This window comes from Trichechus manatus, unplaced genomic scaffold (genome assembly GCF_000243295.1).
Source record: "Trichechus manatus latirostris isolate Lorelei unplaced genomic scaffold, TriManLat1.0 scaffold00136, whole genome shotgun sequence".
In the NCBI taxonomy this organism is placed as follows: Eukaryota; Metazoa; Chordata; class Mammalia; order Sirenia; family Trichechidae; genus Trichechus; species Trichechus manatus.
In genome coordinates this window covers 1,604,472-1,617,576 of record NW_004444072.1, presented here as the reverse complement: position 1 = coordinate 1,617,576, position 13,105 = coordinate 1,604,472, and the positions used below count along the sequence as shown (strand labels likewise).

Below are 13,105 nucleotides of genomic sequence, written 5' to 3'. Positions count from 1 at the left end.
CCACCAGCCACTCCTTGGAAACCCTATGGGGCAGTTCTACTCTGTCCTATAGGGTTGGTATGAGTCGAAATCAACTCGATGGCTGTGGATTTGGTTTGGTTTTGGTTTAGTAGCCAGCAGTCGTTGGAGTTCCCCGGCTTGTAGATTTCTCTGCCTCTCTCGTCAGATAGCATCTGTCTTCCTCCGTGTTTATTCTGCTCTTTCTTATAACTCAGAAGTGATTCGGTTTAGGACATACTCTATACTGATATGGCCTTATTAAAATAACAAAGAAAACCCGATTCCCGAATGGGATTACCTCCACAGGTATAGGGGATAGGATTCTAATACCTTTGGGGGGACACAATTCAATCCATAACACCATCTGAGTGTATTATTTTAAGTCCTTTCTGTGTTCATTTCAAGTATTCCTCACAACAGTTTGACGACAGAAGATGCTATTATTATCCCCATTTCACAGATAAGGAAAGTCACTATCCACACCCTCATAGAGTTAAATTTTTATCTCATCTCATGGACATTCAGCCTCCCTGAAGGCCGGATATCCAGGGACCCTGTCCCCATTGGTCATGGCCCTCTGCTGGTCTTCTTCCTAGGAAGTCTGGTCGTTTCCTTCCCTGGGAAGTCCTCTCACCATCACCTCCCCACCAGCACACATACACACATGCGCGCACAGGTACACACACACACACACACACAGACACGCACACGCACACACACACAGAGACATATACACAGACACACGCACACACAGACATACACACAGACACACAGACACGCACACACAGACACACACACACAGACATACACACAGACACACACACACACAGACATACACACACACACAGACATACACACAGACATACACACACACAGACACACACACACACAGAGACATACACACACACACACAGACACGCACACACACAGACATACACACAGAGACATACACACAGACACACACACACACAGAGACAGACAGACAGACAGACACACACACACACACACGCACACGCACACGCGCACGCACGCACACACGCTCTACTCTACCCCACAGCTTCCCCTCCCTGCTGCTAGCTCAGCTTTCAGCTTGCCTTTCTCTCAGGGCCCCCTAAGGAGGCCGAAGTGTTTTTATTCCTCTTTCTGCCAGGTGGGCTTAAATAGGCAATCACAGCAAGACAATTAAAAACAATCCAGAGGGAGATTCCCTCCTTCCCCCTCCTTCTCCTCGTTTAATTTATTTCCTTTCTAGGAGGCCTAGGGGAGCGGGAGTCTAGTCCGTGGCTGCTCAGACAGGGCTTTCCAGCGAACTCCCCATCTGGAAACAGAGGGCAGGCTGCCCCTCCCCCTCCACTCTGGTCCAGCGGTTATGCCCTCCTTTGCCAGGGGTAGCCCGTCGTGAGTTACTCTTCCTGCTCATTGACTTTCATGTCCTGGTTCAGGGGGAATTTCTTGTCTGTTTGATGTCATTGTGGTGAAGAGAGATCACCTGCACTTGCCTTGTTCCAGGCCACTCCTCCCTCCTCATGCTTGCCCTCTCCTTATTGTGAAGGAGCTGGTCTCCTTCTTGGCACTCCCAGGCCCCTGCAGCTCTGCTCCGGAAGCATAAACCAGCCCCTAGTGCTGCCTTCCCTGATGCGTGCCGTCCTTGGGTAGCATGTTGTCTTCATTGGTTGTAAATAGGACTGAGTTGGGGAAGGCTGGAGTCCCTGGGTGGTGCAGATGGTTAACTCACTAAACTACTAACTGGAAGATTGGGGTTACGAGTCCACCCAGAGACACCTCAGAAGAAAGACCTGGTGATCTACTTCCAAAAAAATGAGCCATTGAAAACCCTAGGGAGCACAGTTCTACTCTGATACACACGGGGTCACCATGAATCAGAATCTACTTTATAGCCACTGGTTTTTTTTTTTTTTTTGGGAAAGGCTAGTGCAGGGTAAAAGTTAGGAAGTTGTCCCTCATGACGTCCACCCATCACTTCTCTCCTGGCTTTCAGAATTCTGGTCTTATTCTTCCCTCACTGTCTCTGTTGCTACAGCTTCAGGCAGAGAAACAAGGCCATACAGGTTCACACAAATTCACATTGTTCTCCTGTCACCAAAATAGTCATAAAAAGCCTTCCAACTACCCTTCCTGCTCTGCTCCTACTCACTTAAAATATTTAGAAAAGTGAGCAGCCATCTAAAATACAACCATTGGTCTCTTACTGCCCAGAGCAAAGGAGAATTAAGAAAACCAGAGACTCAAGGGAGCAGTTAGTCCAAAGGACTAATGGACCACATGAACCACTGCCAACACGAACCCGAGGCCAGATGAACTAGATGGTGCCCGGCTACCACTACTGACTGCTCTGACTGGGATCACAACAGAAGGTCCTGGACAGAAGGGTGGAAAAATTGCAGAACAAAAAATCAAATTCACAGAAAAAGACCATACTTACTGTTCTGACAGAGACTGGAGGAACCCCCGAGACTATGGCCCTAAGACACCCTTCTGACCTGGAACTTAAGCCATTCCCAGAGAGCACCTCCCAGCCAAACAATAGACAAGCCCATAAGATAAACAGTAATATCTGAGAGGAACGCACACCTTAGAACAATTATAGGAGATCAGAAGGGCAATATCTGCCCAAAAGCAAAGATGAGAAGGCAGAAAGGGATAGAAAATCAGGACTAAAGGAAATGAGGAACCCAGGGTAGAAATGGGGAGAGTACTGACATATTGTGGGGAATAAAATCAAGGTTATGAAATACTTTTTGTACAAACTGTCGAATGAGAAATTAATTTGCTCTGTACTTTCACCTAATGCACAATAAAATAATGATAATACCTGACTACCTTGAAAGCAGAGGAAGGAAAAATAATGCTTCCAAAAAAAAGGCTTAGAAATGCCAGCTAGAAACCTTAGCCAGTGATCTCAATTGTTTTTCTCGGCTGAGGGGATTTGGTTCAGTAGACTTCTTGGCAGCCAGCTCATTGTGAAAATCTAAAACTCAAGGAGAGAAAGGCGTGCCCCCCTGAGTCTGGCTTTTCGATGCTTGGCCTCCTTCCCTAACTCTCAAGCAATAGCCACTCCACCACCCCAGGATAGTTCTACCCCATGGTTCCACCCCTTTCCAGATCTGCCACCTGCCACCATCTTTCTAGCCCATCACGTAGTCCATTAGCAAACAGCTATTGAACTCCCACCCGTGGTCATCAGCTCTTGCTTTCTATATCCTGATGAAATTAGCCTCTTGTTAGATTTGGGAAACAGCCCGGGGTTTGGAGTTCAAAAGACTCTTGGCTCTGCCACTTACAGGCTTGTGATTTGTGGGGGACCCACTTACCACTCTGGGCAGGGAACCAGTGCAGCCCCCTCCCATGGAGTCAGAGGGTCACACGAGGTGATGAAGGTGAAAGGCCCTTGTAAGCATGGCGTGTGTGCTCTGTCATCCTGACCCAAAGGCTCCCTGGCGTCGCTGCACACACGGTGTTTCCACACCTTTGCCTTTCCCTGCTGCCCTGCCATGCAGAGGTCCCCTGCTCTTAGTCCCCCAGGATGACCAAGACCACAAACAGCCTGCCTCTGGACTCAGGAATCTGCATGGGGCAGCTGAGGCCCCTCTGCCCTCTCTTCCCACCCAGTGCCCACAGCCCTGTCTTCCCAATGGCAAACCTTTTGTCCTTTAGCTCTCCAGCCAGTGGTGACCTCTGCAGACCTCACTCCCCACCCAGCCCGGGCTGCCCTGCCAAGTGTGAATTCTGTTTGCTCCTTCCAGCCAAGTTAACTCGCCAGCCTGCGCCTTCTGCGTCTCCCCTTTGGAGCCTTAGGCTTTAAGGCAGACTCTGAGCCCTCTTCTCTCCAGACCTGTGGTCTTCTTAGACACCAGGACACAACCAGATCCCCTTGCTCACCTGCAAGTCATGGGCTTTCTGAGGCCATGCTTGTGGACCAACTGCAGACTTTATCCTCTGCCTAAGTTCCTACCCCTGGACACGGGCATTAGAGCTGGACATCTACCTCTCCTGCTCCCTACTCCCAAGTAGCTGAGCAAGATAAGGATGAGCAGACCGGGCTACTGGGCAAGCAGCACACCCAGCTGATGCCCAGCCACAGGGCCACAAAACCCGTCTTCCTCCTCTAGCTTCCTCCACTTGTCTGGTTTAGGGCAATCCAGCAAACATAAATGCACCACCCACCATATCACAGGGACTTTGCTGGACACTAGGGGCCCTGATGGTGCAATGGTTAAACGCTCAGCTGCTAACTGAAAGATTGGCAGTTCAAACCCACCCAGCAACTCTGCAGGAGAAAGACCTGGCTGTCTGCTCCCATAAAGATCACAGCCAAGAAGACCCTGTGAGGCAGTTACTCTGTCACATGGGGTCACTATGAGTTGAAAATCAATGCTATGAGTTGAAAATCGACTTGACGGCCTCTAACAACAGCAACGGGTGTCCACATGAAGCAAGGCAAGGCCCTGTGCGGGGGGAAAATAACAGATAACAAGACAGGAAAGAATAGAGAGAAAGACAAGTCAGTCTTGATGCTGCTTGGGTGCTCTGCCGTTCAATTCTTCATCCCTTCTCAGAACATTCTCAGAAACAATGCCTTCCCCCCTCCTTTGGGACTTTTTGTCCCGCATCTGGAAAAATCTTCCAGCTAGGGTCATGGCAGAGTCACGAAGCAGCTGAGGATATTTAAACAAACTCGGGGCTTCTTTTTTGGAGTCCCTGATGCCTGCTTATGTGTGCTTGTGTGAAGATGTCTGTTGGAGAACCAGAGTATTAAAACATCAAAGGGCATCATTTTTGGACAGTTTCTCTTGGCTCGTCTCCATGTGAGTGAGGAGAGGATCGTGGCCGAGGAGACACGGGACAGAGGAGTTTACTAAAGGGTTACACGTCTGAAATCAGAATTTCCCCGATATTTCATTGCTGCAAATGCTTTTGAGGCTCTTAATTCCAACAGCATTTCCTTTTCCTTCCTGAAAAACTTATTTCTGTCTTTGGCTTCAGCCCTCCACCCTCGGAAGGATTCAGCTGGAAAAGCTGGGTCCGATGTCAGCATTGTCTACCTTGTCTGAGTTTCTGTCTCCCCTCCACCCCACCCCCAGCATTCTCGGTTCTTCTTTTGGCCTTCCCCTTTTTCTGTTTCATTACGAATTTGAGAAAGTTGTGTTTTTGTCTTGCCAAGTGATCAGGGGTTCCTTTTGCGTGAGTAAATGCCACGTATTTTTAAACTCTTGCCATTTCCATATTTCGCACTCACGTCTCCCATGCAAATGCTAATTGTTTTTCTTCTTTTTATTCTCATGCATTTGTGCTTGAGTGTAGTAGACTATAGCGACTGGTGCCCTGACCCCCCTGGGGGTCACCTGTGGGCAGTTCTGGCCATGCCAATAACTTCCTTAGCATGTGGGGCAGGCCAGATGTCCCGAGGAATTAATGCTCCAAGAGGGTGGAGTTGGTGGATAAATGCCCTAGCTTCCTTGCCCCTTGGTAGGACAGTCTGAGGCATGTTCTACACTGTGTCTCAAAAGCTCCCAGTGGGATTGAGCCTAGTTGCCCTGCTCATTAATGCACTCTTCATTGGCTTTCATCTCTTCCGTTCTTTACTTCCCTACTCCCTGTTTCCTGGGTTCACGTCCCAAATAAACTGTTTGCACCTGAAAGCTGACCGCATCTACTTCTGAAGGAATCTAAATGGAGTCAATGCCTGACTGTAAAAACAGCATGTAGGCGGCATCTGACCTCCTGTAACTTCACAAGGAGGAAGCAGAATCAAGATCAACAGCCCAAGGCTGATTCCTGTGAGGTGGAAGTTTAGACACACCTCCTCTGTCCACTATCTTTACCAATTCTGACACCAACCATCCCTCCCAGGGTACTCTCTACTTCTCTGCTGGGTTCAATAATTCATTGCAATGGCCACACAGAACTCACAGACCATACTTACGATTATGGGTTTTATTAGTGAAGTAACAGGTTACAATTCAGGTTTAGGAATGCTCAGAATATAGTTCTTCCATCAGGACCCCCTCTTCCCAGCTGTGCTCACAGGCACACCTCTCTCTGGCCCTCGGCCTCTGCCTAGCCTGGGCAAGCGTTACAAAGCTCTTTTGGCCCCTCAGCCTCTGCCCTGCTCGAGCAAGTGTTATAAAGCTCTTTTAACTCTGCTGATAAGTGCCTCGAGGCATCTACTTGGCCAGTAAGCCTCCTGCCCAAAGGCACTCAGCTTTCTTACTCCATGGGCCAGGAAGCCCACTGCACCATCTCCTGCCAGTCTCTCTTGCCACTGTTTCTCTGCCACCACTTTTCACCATCTTCCGCGTTACAACTCTCTCTCGGTCTCCTGGTTCCAGGAGCTTCTCAGTGCAGGGATCCAGAGTCCAAAGACAAGCTCCTCTCTTGGCCCTTCTTCCTTGGTGGTGGTGAAATCTTCTCTTTCCTGCTCATTTTAAGCCTAGCAGAATGGCCAAACTGACCAGTGTCTTTGGTGGGCCATAATTACCTTATTTGCACAGTCCTGCGCAATCCTTTGGGTAGGAGTTACAAAACCATGGCAAGAAAGGCCACACAAAAGCGATCCATCACACCACAGTCACTCACACAATGACTCACTAGAGGATTGTTTATCCTCTTGTCCTTGTAGCTGTAGCTTTTATTTGAACCTCTGGCACCCAGGCCCGGAATACACCTGGTCATCTAGTTCACTTTCTGCTCCCCTGCCCTGGATCCAGCGCTGTATCCCCCTTCCTTACAGACCTTTCTTTGCATCGCTCCATTCCTAAACTTTGTATTTCAAAGTCACAAAATAGTGTTTTTGTCATTGTTATCATTGTTTGCCATCGAGTCGATTCCGACTCATAGCAACCCTATAGGACAGAGTAGAACTGCCCCATAGGATTTCCTAGGCTGTAATTTTTACAAATGCAGATCGCCAGGTATTTTCTCCTGCGGAGCCACTGGTGGCTCCGAACCTCAGACCTTCCGATTAGCAGCTGAGCTCTTAACTATTGTACCACCAGGGCTCCTGTGAAATAATCTAGTGATTGCCAACTCTATAAACCAAGACCCAATCTCTTGTGTGAATACATTTACTGGCTGGAGATGTTGTCCTAATTTAGGCAGGTGTACCGTGAAAGGCGAGATGAGGTGGGGATGATGTATAGGGTAGCATAATGTTTAAAATCCAGGTGGCCACTTCGAAGATGGGCCCCATCCCTTCCAAATTGGTTCTATTACATAGATAGCTTAAAATGGCTTCCCTGATAGTTTAACTGTTGCTGATGACAAAATCTCATGGCCCAGCATTGATCCCCAGAGAATGCTCAGATGATGTTTGCTCAGATGGGCCTGTAAAAAGACTTCCTTTGTCCGAGAATATGGCACCTCTGTGATAATTTTAGATGGTAAGTGGATGAACATATTTGGTGTTAATGTGCTTCATTGTTACCTCCTGTTTATGGCAAGTGATAGTGGTTTCCCTTGTGAATGCATTTATATCAAAGAAAATGAGTCAACTTAAAGAAGAATTCAGCGAGTACTTGTATACCGCACAAATTGTGAAATACTAAAATTTGGGAAACAGCGTCCCTGAATGTGGGTAAGGATCAGAGTCTTGTGCCAGGAGCATGAACATGCTTTGTCCTTTTTGTTAATGTCAGCCATTCTTTATGACCTTTCAAATTTTTCTTTGAATGAAGGGTGGGGATTTTCTTATTATGCAAACAGATACTTTTGGAAGCCAAAGCATGTTCTTGACTAGCCTGTATAAGCAAAGCTTTTGAAGTTGAGTGATCGCTAATTGCTTGACTAAATGAGTAACACAAAAACAGACCTTCAGACGGAGATTGAAATTCCAGGTATTTGCTCCCGGAGGCTGATATTGCTAGCTCCTGCCCGGCGGCATGTCCGTCAGGCGAGGAGCAGCTGTCTGGTGGGAGTGATTATTGATTTCCGAAGAACCGAGCCATAAATGAAGTAACGGAAAGCTTGGCGCCTCACTCCCAGTGCCCGCTCGCTGCTCCAGCTGACCTGCCACTGCAGGCAGGAACCCTCATTTACGGGAATGGATTTATTTTTACTTATCAGTGATGTATTTTTGATGTACTTGATTAAGTATTATGGGTTCAGCCCCAGGAAACACCACTGCAGTTTATAAATAGTGAATTCAGGGGTGTAAAACTTCCTGGAATTAGAGCCATATTTTTGTTTTTATGTGCCTCTGTGCATTTCCTTTTTTTTTTTTAAGACCAGCTTTTGTCCAAATATATCTACTTTTACTTCCAAAACACACTTTATTTGAATTTCTAGAAAGGTCTACTATGCCTTTTTCTCAAGCACCTAAATATATAAATTAATCCCAGATAACAGCTGTTCATTATATTCCTGATTTAAAACCTATGTCCCCCACCTGAAGCTCAACCTTTGAGGTCCATGTCACTTTTCAGGAAGCTCAATTTACAGCTTGGAATCGGGTTTTATTATTTGTCAATACGGCAACCGAGAGTCCCTGGATGGTGCAAACGGTTAATGTCCTAGGCTGTCAACCAAAAGGTGGGAAGTTCATGTCCACCCAGAGGTGCCTCGGAAGAAACGTCTGGTGATCTCCTTCTGAAAAATCAGCCATTAATACCCCTGTAGAGCACAGCTCTACTCCGAGACAGTGGTGTTACCATGAGACAGCTAGTATCGGTAGTGCAACCTAACAGAGATCCTACTTTTTGTTTCATTTCTTCACGCTTCTCACAATTCCTCTAGACCCAATGAAGGAGAGTTTTCCCACCATTTGACCTCTTCTCTCCCCACCCCCTTTGCAAATATCAACAGAAATGGAGATCTTCGCCTTGTTCAACAAACCGAAGAGCCAGCACAAGTGTCAGCAATACTATCCTGTCACCATTCCTCTCCGGGTCTCCAAGAATGGTCAGACGGTGAGCAGTTTGGACGCCAACTGGTTGGAGCACATGAGTGACCACTTCCGGAAAGGAAACGTGCTGGTGAACGCGGTCTTCTACCTTGGGATGGTGAATGGTATGGAATTCTCAGCTCGTGGGTGTCCCTTGTGAACTCTGCTTCTAATTAGTAGAATCATAGCCCACCTTCAGAGCCTACTCCATTCAGAAAGCTTTGTCGCTGATAAACACGGTGCATTTGATTTCTAATTAACACATCCTAAGGAACTTTCCATAAAGCCCAGGTCTTAGGCTGTATCAACCTCTCCAGGAGTCACCCAGGTGTCTTCCAGAATGACAGAGAAATGGGAGTGATTTGATTTCATCGATGGTAGCCTTAGTCTATGTTGCTTTTAAAAGCTTTTAAAAAGATTATTCCCTGGGTATGTTAATTACCCCCTGGGATCATGCCGCTCCCAAAGTGCAAATTGTTTGTAGACACTATTACAGTCTGAAGTAGCAGTAGCAGCACCTTGGAATTAACAGTAGAGAAATAAATTGAACAGCCTAGTTTCTGTTAGCTCTGCTGGGACACACACCGTTCTGTGTCTTGTGGCACCCACTGCTACCCCCATCCCCATAATGGGTTATCCCTGAGGGTTTGCTGCATGGAGTAGCACTATTGATGTCAGCTTTTTGACAGCAGTGGGAAAGTCTGCCCAAAGTGGGGAAATGTGTCACACAAAGAAAGGGTTTCAGTTAACACAAAGGCAAGTTCAGTCACTAGGGTGCGTCAAAGCTGGGAGGTAATTTGGGGAGCAGGCTGACTTGCCAGCATGTGTTGCTCCTGAGGGCTGCCTATCAGCGGGATTCCTGAGTAAGTGAAACATAACACCAAATGTGTTGATCCCAGCAAAACCTGGCAGGAGGCCTCAACAGCACTGCAGCTTGGTTGGTGAGTGGTTTTCTCTCCCAAGAAATAGCAGAGACTGGAAGGGAGTTTGGATTCTACATTATTTGCAACCTTTGAAATGCCAACAAACAACCTTAGAATAGAGACTGTATTCTTCATTCTGAACGCACACACTTCAAATGATTTGAAGCCTTAAAACATGATACAGCACAGTTAGGTCTTAATTTGGGATACAAGTTCCCTGTCTAAATATCAATATCTAATATTAGCATATGAATATAGTAGCAGCGGGATTTATATAGTGTAGTGGGCCATGACTATTTGTTGAATGGATGAAGACATAAGAAAGGATGTTAGCTCGTTAAGAATTGATCAAGAGCCACACTGTCCAATAGGACTTTCTGTGATGATGGAAATGTTCTATATCTGTGTTGGCCAGCGTGGTAGCCACTCGCCCCATGTGGCTCCTGAGCACTTGAAATGTGGTGAGCACACTGAGGAACTGAATTTTAAAATTTATTTAATTTTCATTAATTGAGATTTAAATAGCTGTATGTGGTTGGTGAGGGCAGTGGTGGTTCAGTGGCAGGATTCTCTCCTGTGCTGGAGACACCCTGTTTGGATCCCAGCCAGTGTACCTCGTGCACAGCCACCACTTGTCTGTCATTGGAGGCTTGCATGTTGCTGCGATGCTGAACAAGTTTCAGTGGATCTTCCAGACTGAGATAGACTAGGAAGCAAAGCCTGGCAATCTTCTTCCAAAAATCAGCGAATGAAAACATACAACATACAACATACTATCATACAACATACAACAGTACTATCCCGTCATGCGTGGGGTCGCCATGAGTCGGAGGCCAACTCAGTGGCAGCTAACAACAATAATGTGGATAGTGGCTACTGTATTGGATAGTGCAGTTCTAGAGGGTATGTTTCATTGATACAACTAATGAAAAAGTCAGTTCCCTGCTGGTATAGTGATCTCCATCTTCATGAGGAGGCCTTCCTGGGTGCTACACAGGTACCTGGAGCAAGGACTGTCGTGGTCTCTGTGGGATGCCCCATCAACACCAGTTGTGGTGCGTGGCTGGGGCAGGTGTTACAGCCTGATGGGTTGGTGCAGAGGAGGCCAAGGAGGGTGGAAGACTTCGCCTCCCTGCTTCCTGCAGGCTCCCCGGTTGCCCACCTTGGGCAGTGGTGACTCTTTTCCTGCCCCTTGTGGTGCACGCATAGAGGCTCTGTATGGCTATGTATAGTTTTACATTTCTCCCTTTGAAGCTGATGGTTGCCTTTACTAAAGTCTCAAAGATGTGCAGGGTGGCGCTGGAGTCAGCAGCTACACAGGCGGCCCCTGGTGATTTCCCCCCTTAGGAGAACTGGGACATCAAAAAGGAAATCTGCCCTTTGCCTCCGCTGCCCTATCTTGTCAGGGGCAAGCCATTTATTGTCTTGCTAACCATTATGGCAAGGAGCCCTAGTGGTGCAATGGTTAAGCATTCATCTGCTAACCAAAAGGCTGGCGATTTGAACTCACCAGCTGCTCTGCTGGAGAAAAGACCTGGTGATCTTCTTTTGTAAAGATTACAGCCTTGGAAACCCTACGGGGCAGTTCTACTCTGTCCTGTAGGGTCGCTGTGAGTTGGAATTGACTTGACAGCACACAACAGCCACCATTCTGGCTTTGGCAACTAAGGCTGAGTACTCTCCACTTCCCCTCTCCACTCTCCAGCCTCAACTCCAAAAACAAAAATAATTGATACAATTTTTTTCTTCAGATTACGGTTGAGTGTTTGAAATGCTATTATATCCTTCTTCAGCTTTAACCAAAAAATAAGCCCATTGCTGTTGAGTCAATTACAACTCATAGCGACCCTACAGGACAGAGTAGAACTGCCCAATAGGGTTTCCAAGGAGTAGCTGGTAGATTCAAACTGCTGGCCTTTTGGTTAGCAGCCAAACACTTAACCACTGCGCCACCAGAGCACCTCCTTAGCTGAGCTCTGTTAAATCAAGCCTTCCTGCCCTGAAGCCAGAACATGAGTTTTCCTCTGACAAGTGCAGCTGTGACGTCTTCTACCCGAGGCTGTGACATCTCTCTTCACAGCCAGCTGCCCATGTCTAGAGTTCCACCCCAGCTGTACAGCTCCATCTCAGAGAGGGCTGCAAAATCCTCCGATCAAAATTATTTTAAACTCACTCTAATTTTAAACAAGGTGTCCCTGGGTGGTGTAAATGGTTAACATGCTTGGCTGCTAACTGAAAGAGTGGAGGTTCAACTCTGCCCAGAGGCACCTCAGAAGAAAGGCCTGGTGATCTACTTCCAAAAAATCATGCACTGAAAACCCTATGAAGCACAGTTCTACTCTAACACACATAGGGTTGTCACGAGTCAGAAACTTTAAACATGATCTCACCCTGTGTGGCTTAGGAATAATGCTTAGTGGGCTGGGCGTTTCTGCTCTGGAAAAGCCAAAGGTTTCCATTTGCCAGGGATGAAATATGCATATGTACTTTTCCTAGAATTAAAAAAAAAAAGTCAAGAAAAAAAGAAGGCTAATCATAATCATACAAAGAACCCGTTTCTAATGAGATAATTAGTATCCTTACAAATAAACCTGACAGAGTTAGAAGCATACCTTAAAGTTGTTTGCCACCTGGAGAAAGCACTAATAATGACTCTTAAATGGAGATTTGTACTTCAAACTATTTTCCACAGAGTCATAAAACTCATGAGAACTTTGTCCCATAAACAAGGTAATGTTTTAGCCCACTCATCCAGATAAGACACCAGTTTCTGTTTTCTAGGCTTTACACCCCGTAACACGGAAAGACGTGTACGGTTCCCAAAGGATCGTGGGCTGAGGGAGGCTTTGCCCTTGGGCCCTGGCAAGCTGGAGACGCAGACAAAGGAGAATCGAAATGATGACAGTGGACATGTAGCAGTTACTATGTGTTGGTGCTGGTCTAAGCAATTCAAACATACGAGCTCATTGAATCCCCACAACAGCCCAGTGCAGTCGGTACTGCAGCTATCCTTGTGTTAAAGCTGAGGAAACTGAGGCACAGAGTCCTTGCTAAGGTTACCAGCAAGTGGCAAGAAAGCAGCAGGAAGAAAGGAGGGTGTGGGCAGGAAAAGGAGGATGAGGAGGTGCAGGAAAGGAGAAGAAAGTGGTGTCTATGTTGGTGAGAGGCGAGGTCCCCAGGAGGACCTTGGGTGACCCTTGCAGGGGTGGGGGGTGGGGCTCCAGAGTTACCCCTCAGGAGGTGGCAGGACCAGGATAGCCAGCCAGGAGTATGGACAAGTCCA

At 47.1% G+C, this 13,105-nt stretch overlaps 1 protein-coding gene across 1 annotated transcript in view; it reads left to right on the top strand.

Annotated features, from left to right (window-relative positions):
• The window catches only part of RFTN1 (raftlin, lipid raft linker 1), a 246,757-nt gene that overhangs the window by 176,655 nt on the left and 56,997 nt on the right, over positions 1-13,105 (top strand). The window contains exon 6 of the mRNA XM_012558099.2: positions 8,821-9,024. Within this exon, the coding sequence (XP_012413553.1) occupies positions 8,821-9,024 (204 nt within the window). The remainder of the gene's footprint in view (positions 1-8,820; positions 9,025-13,105) is intronic.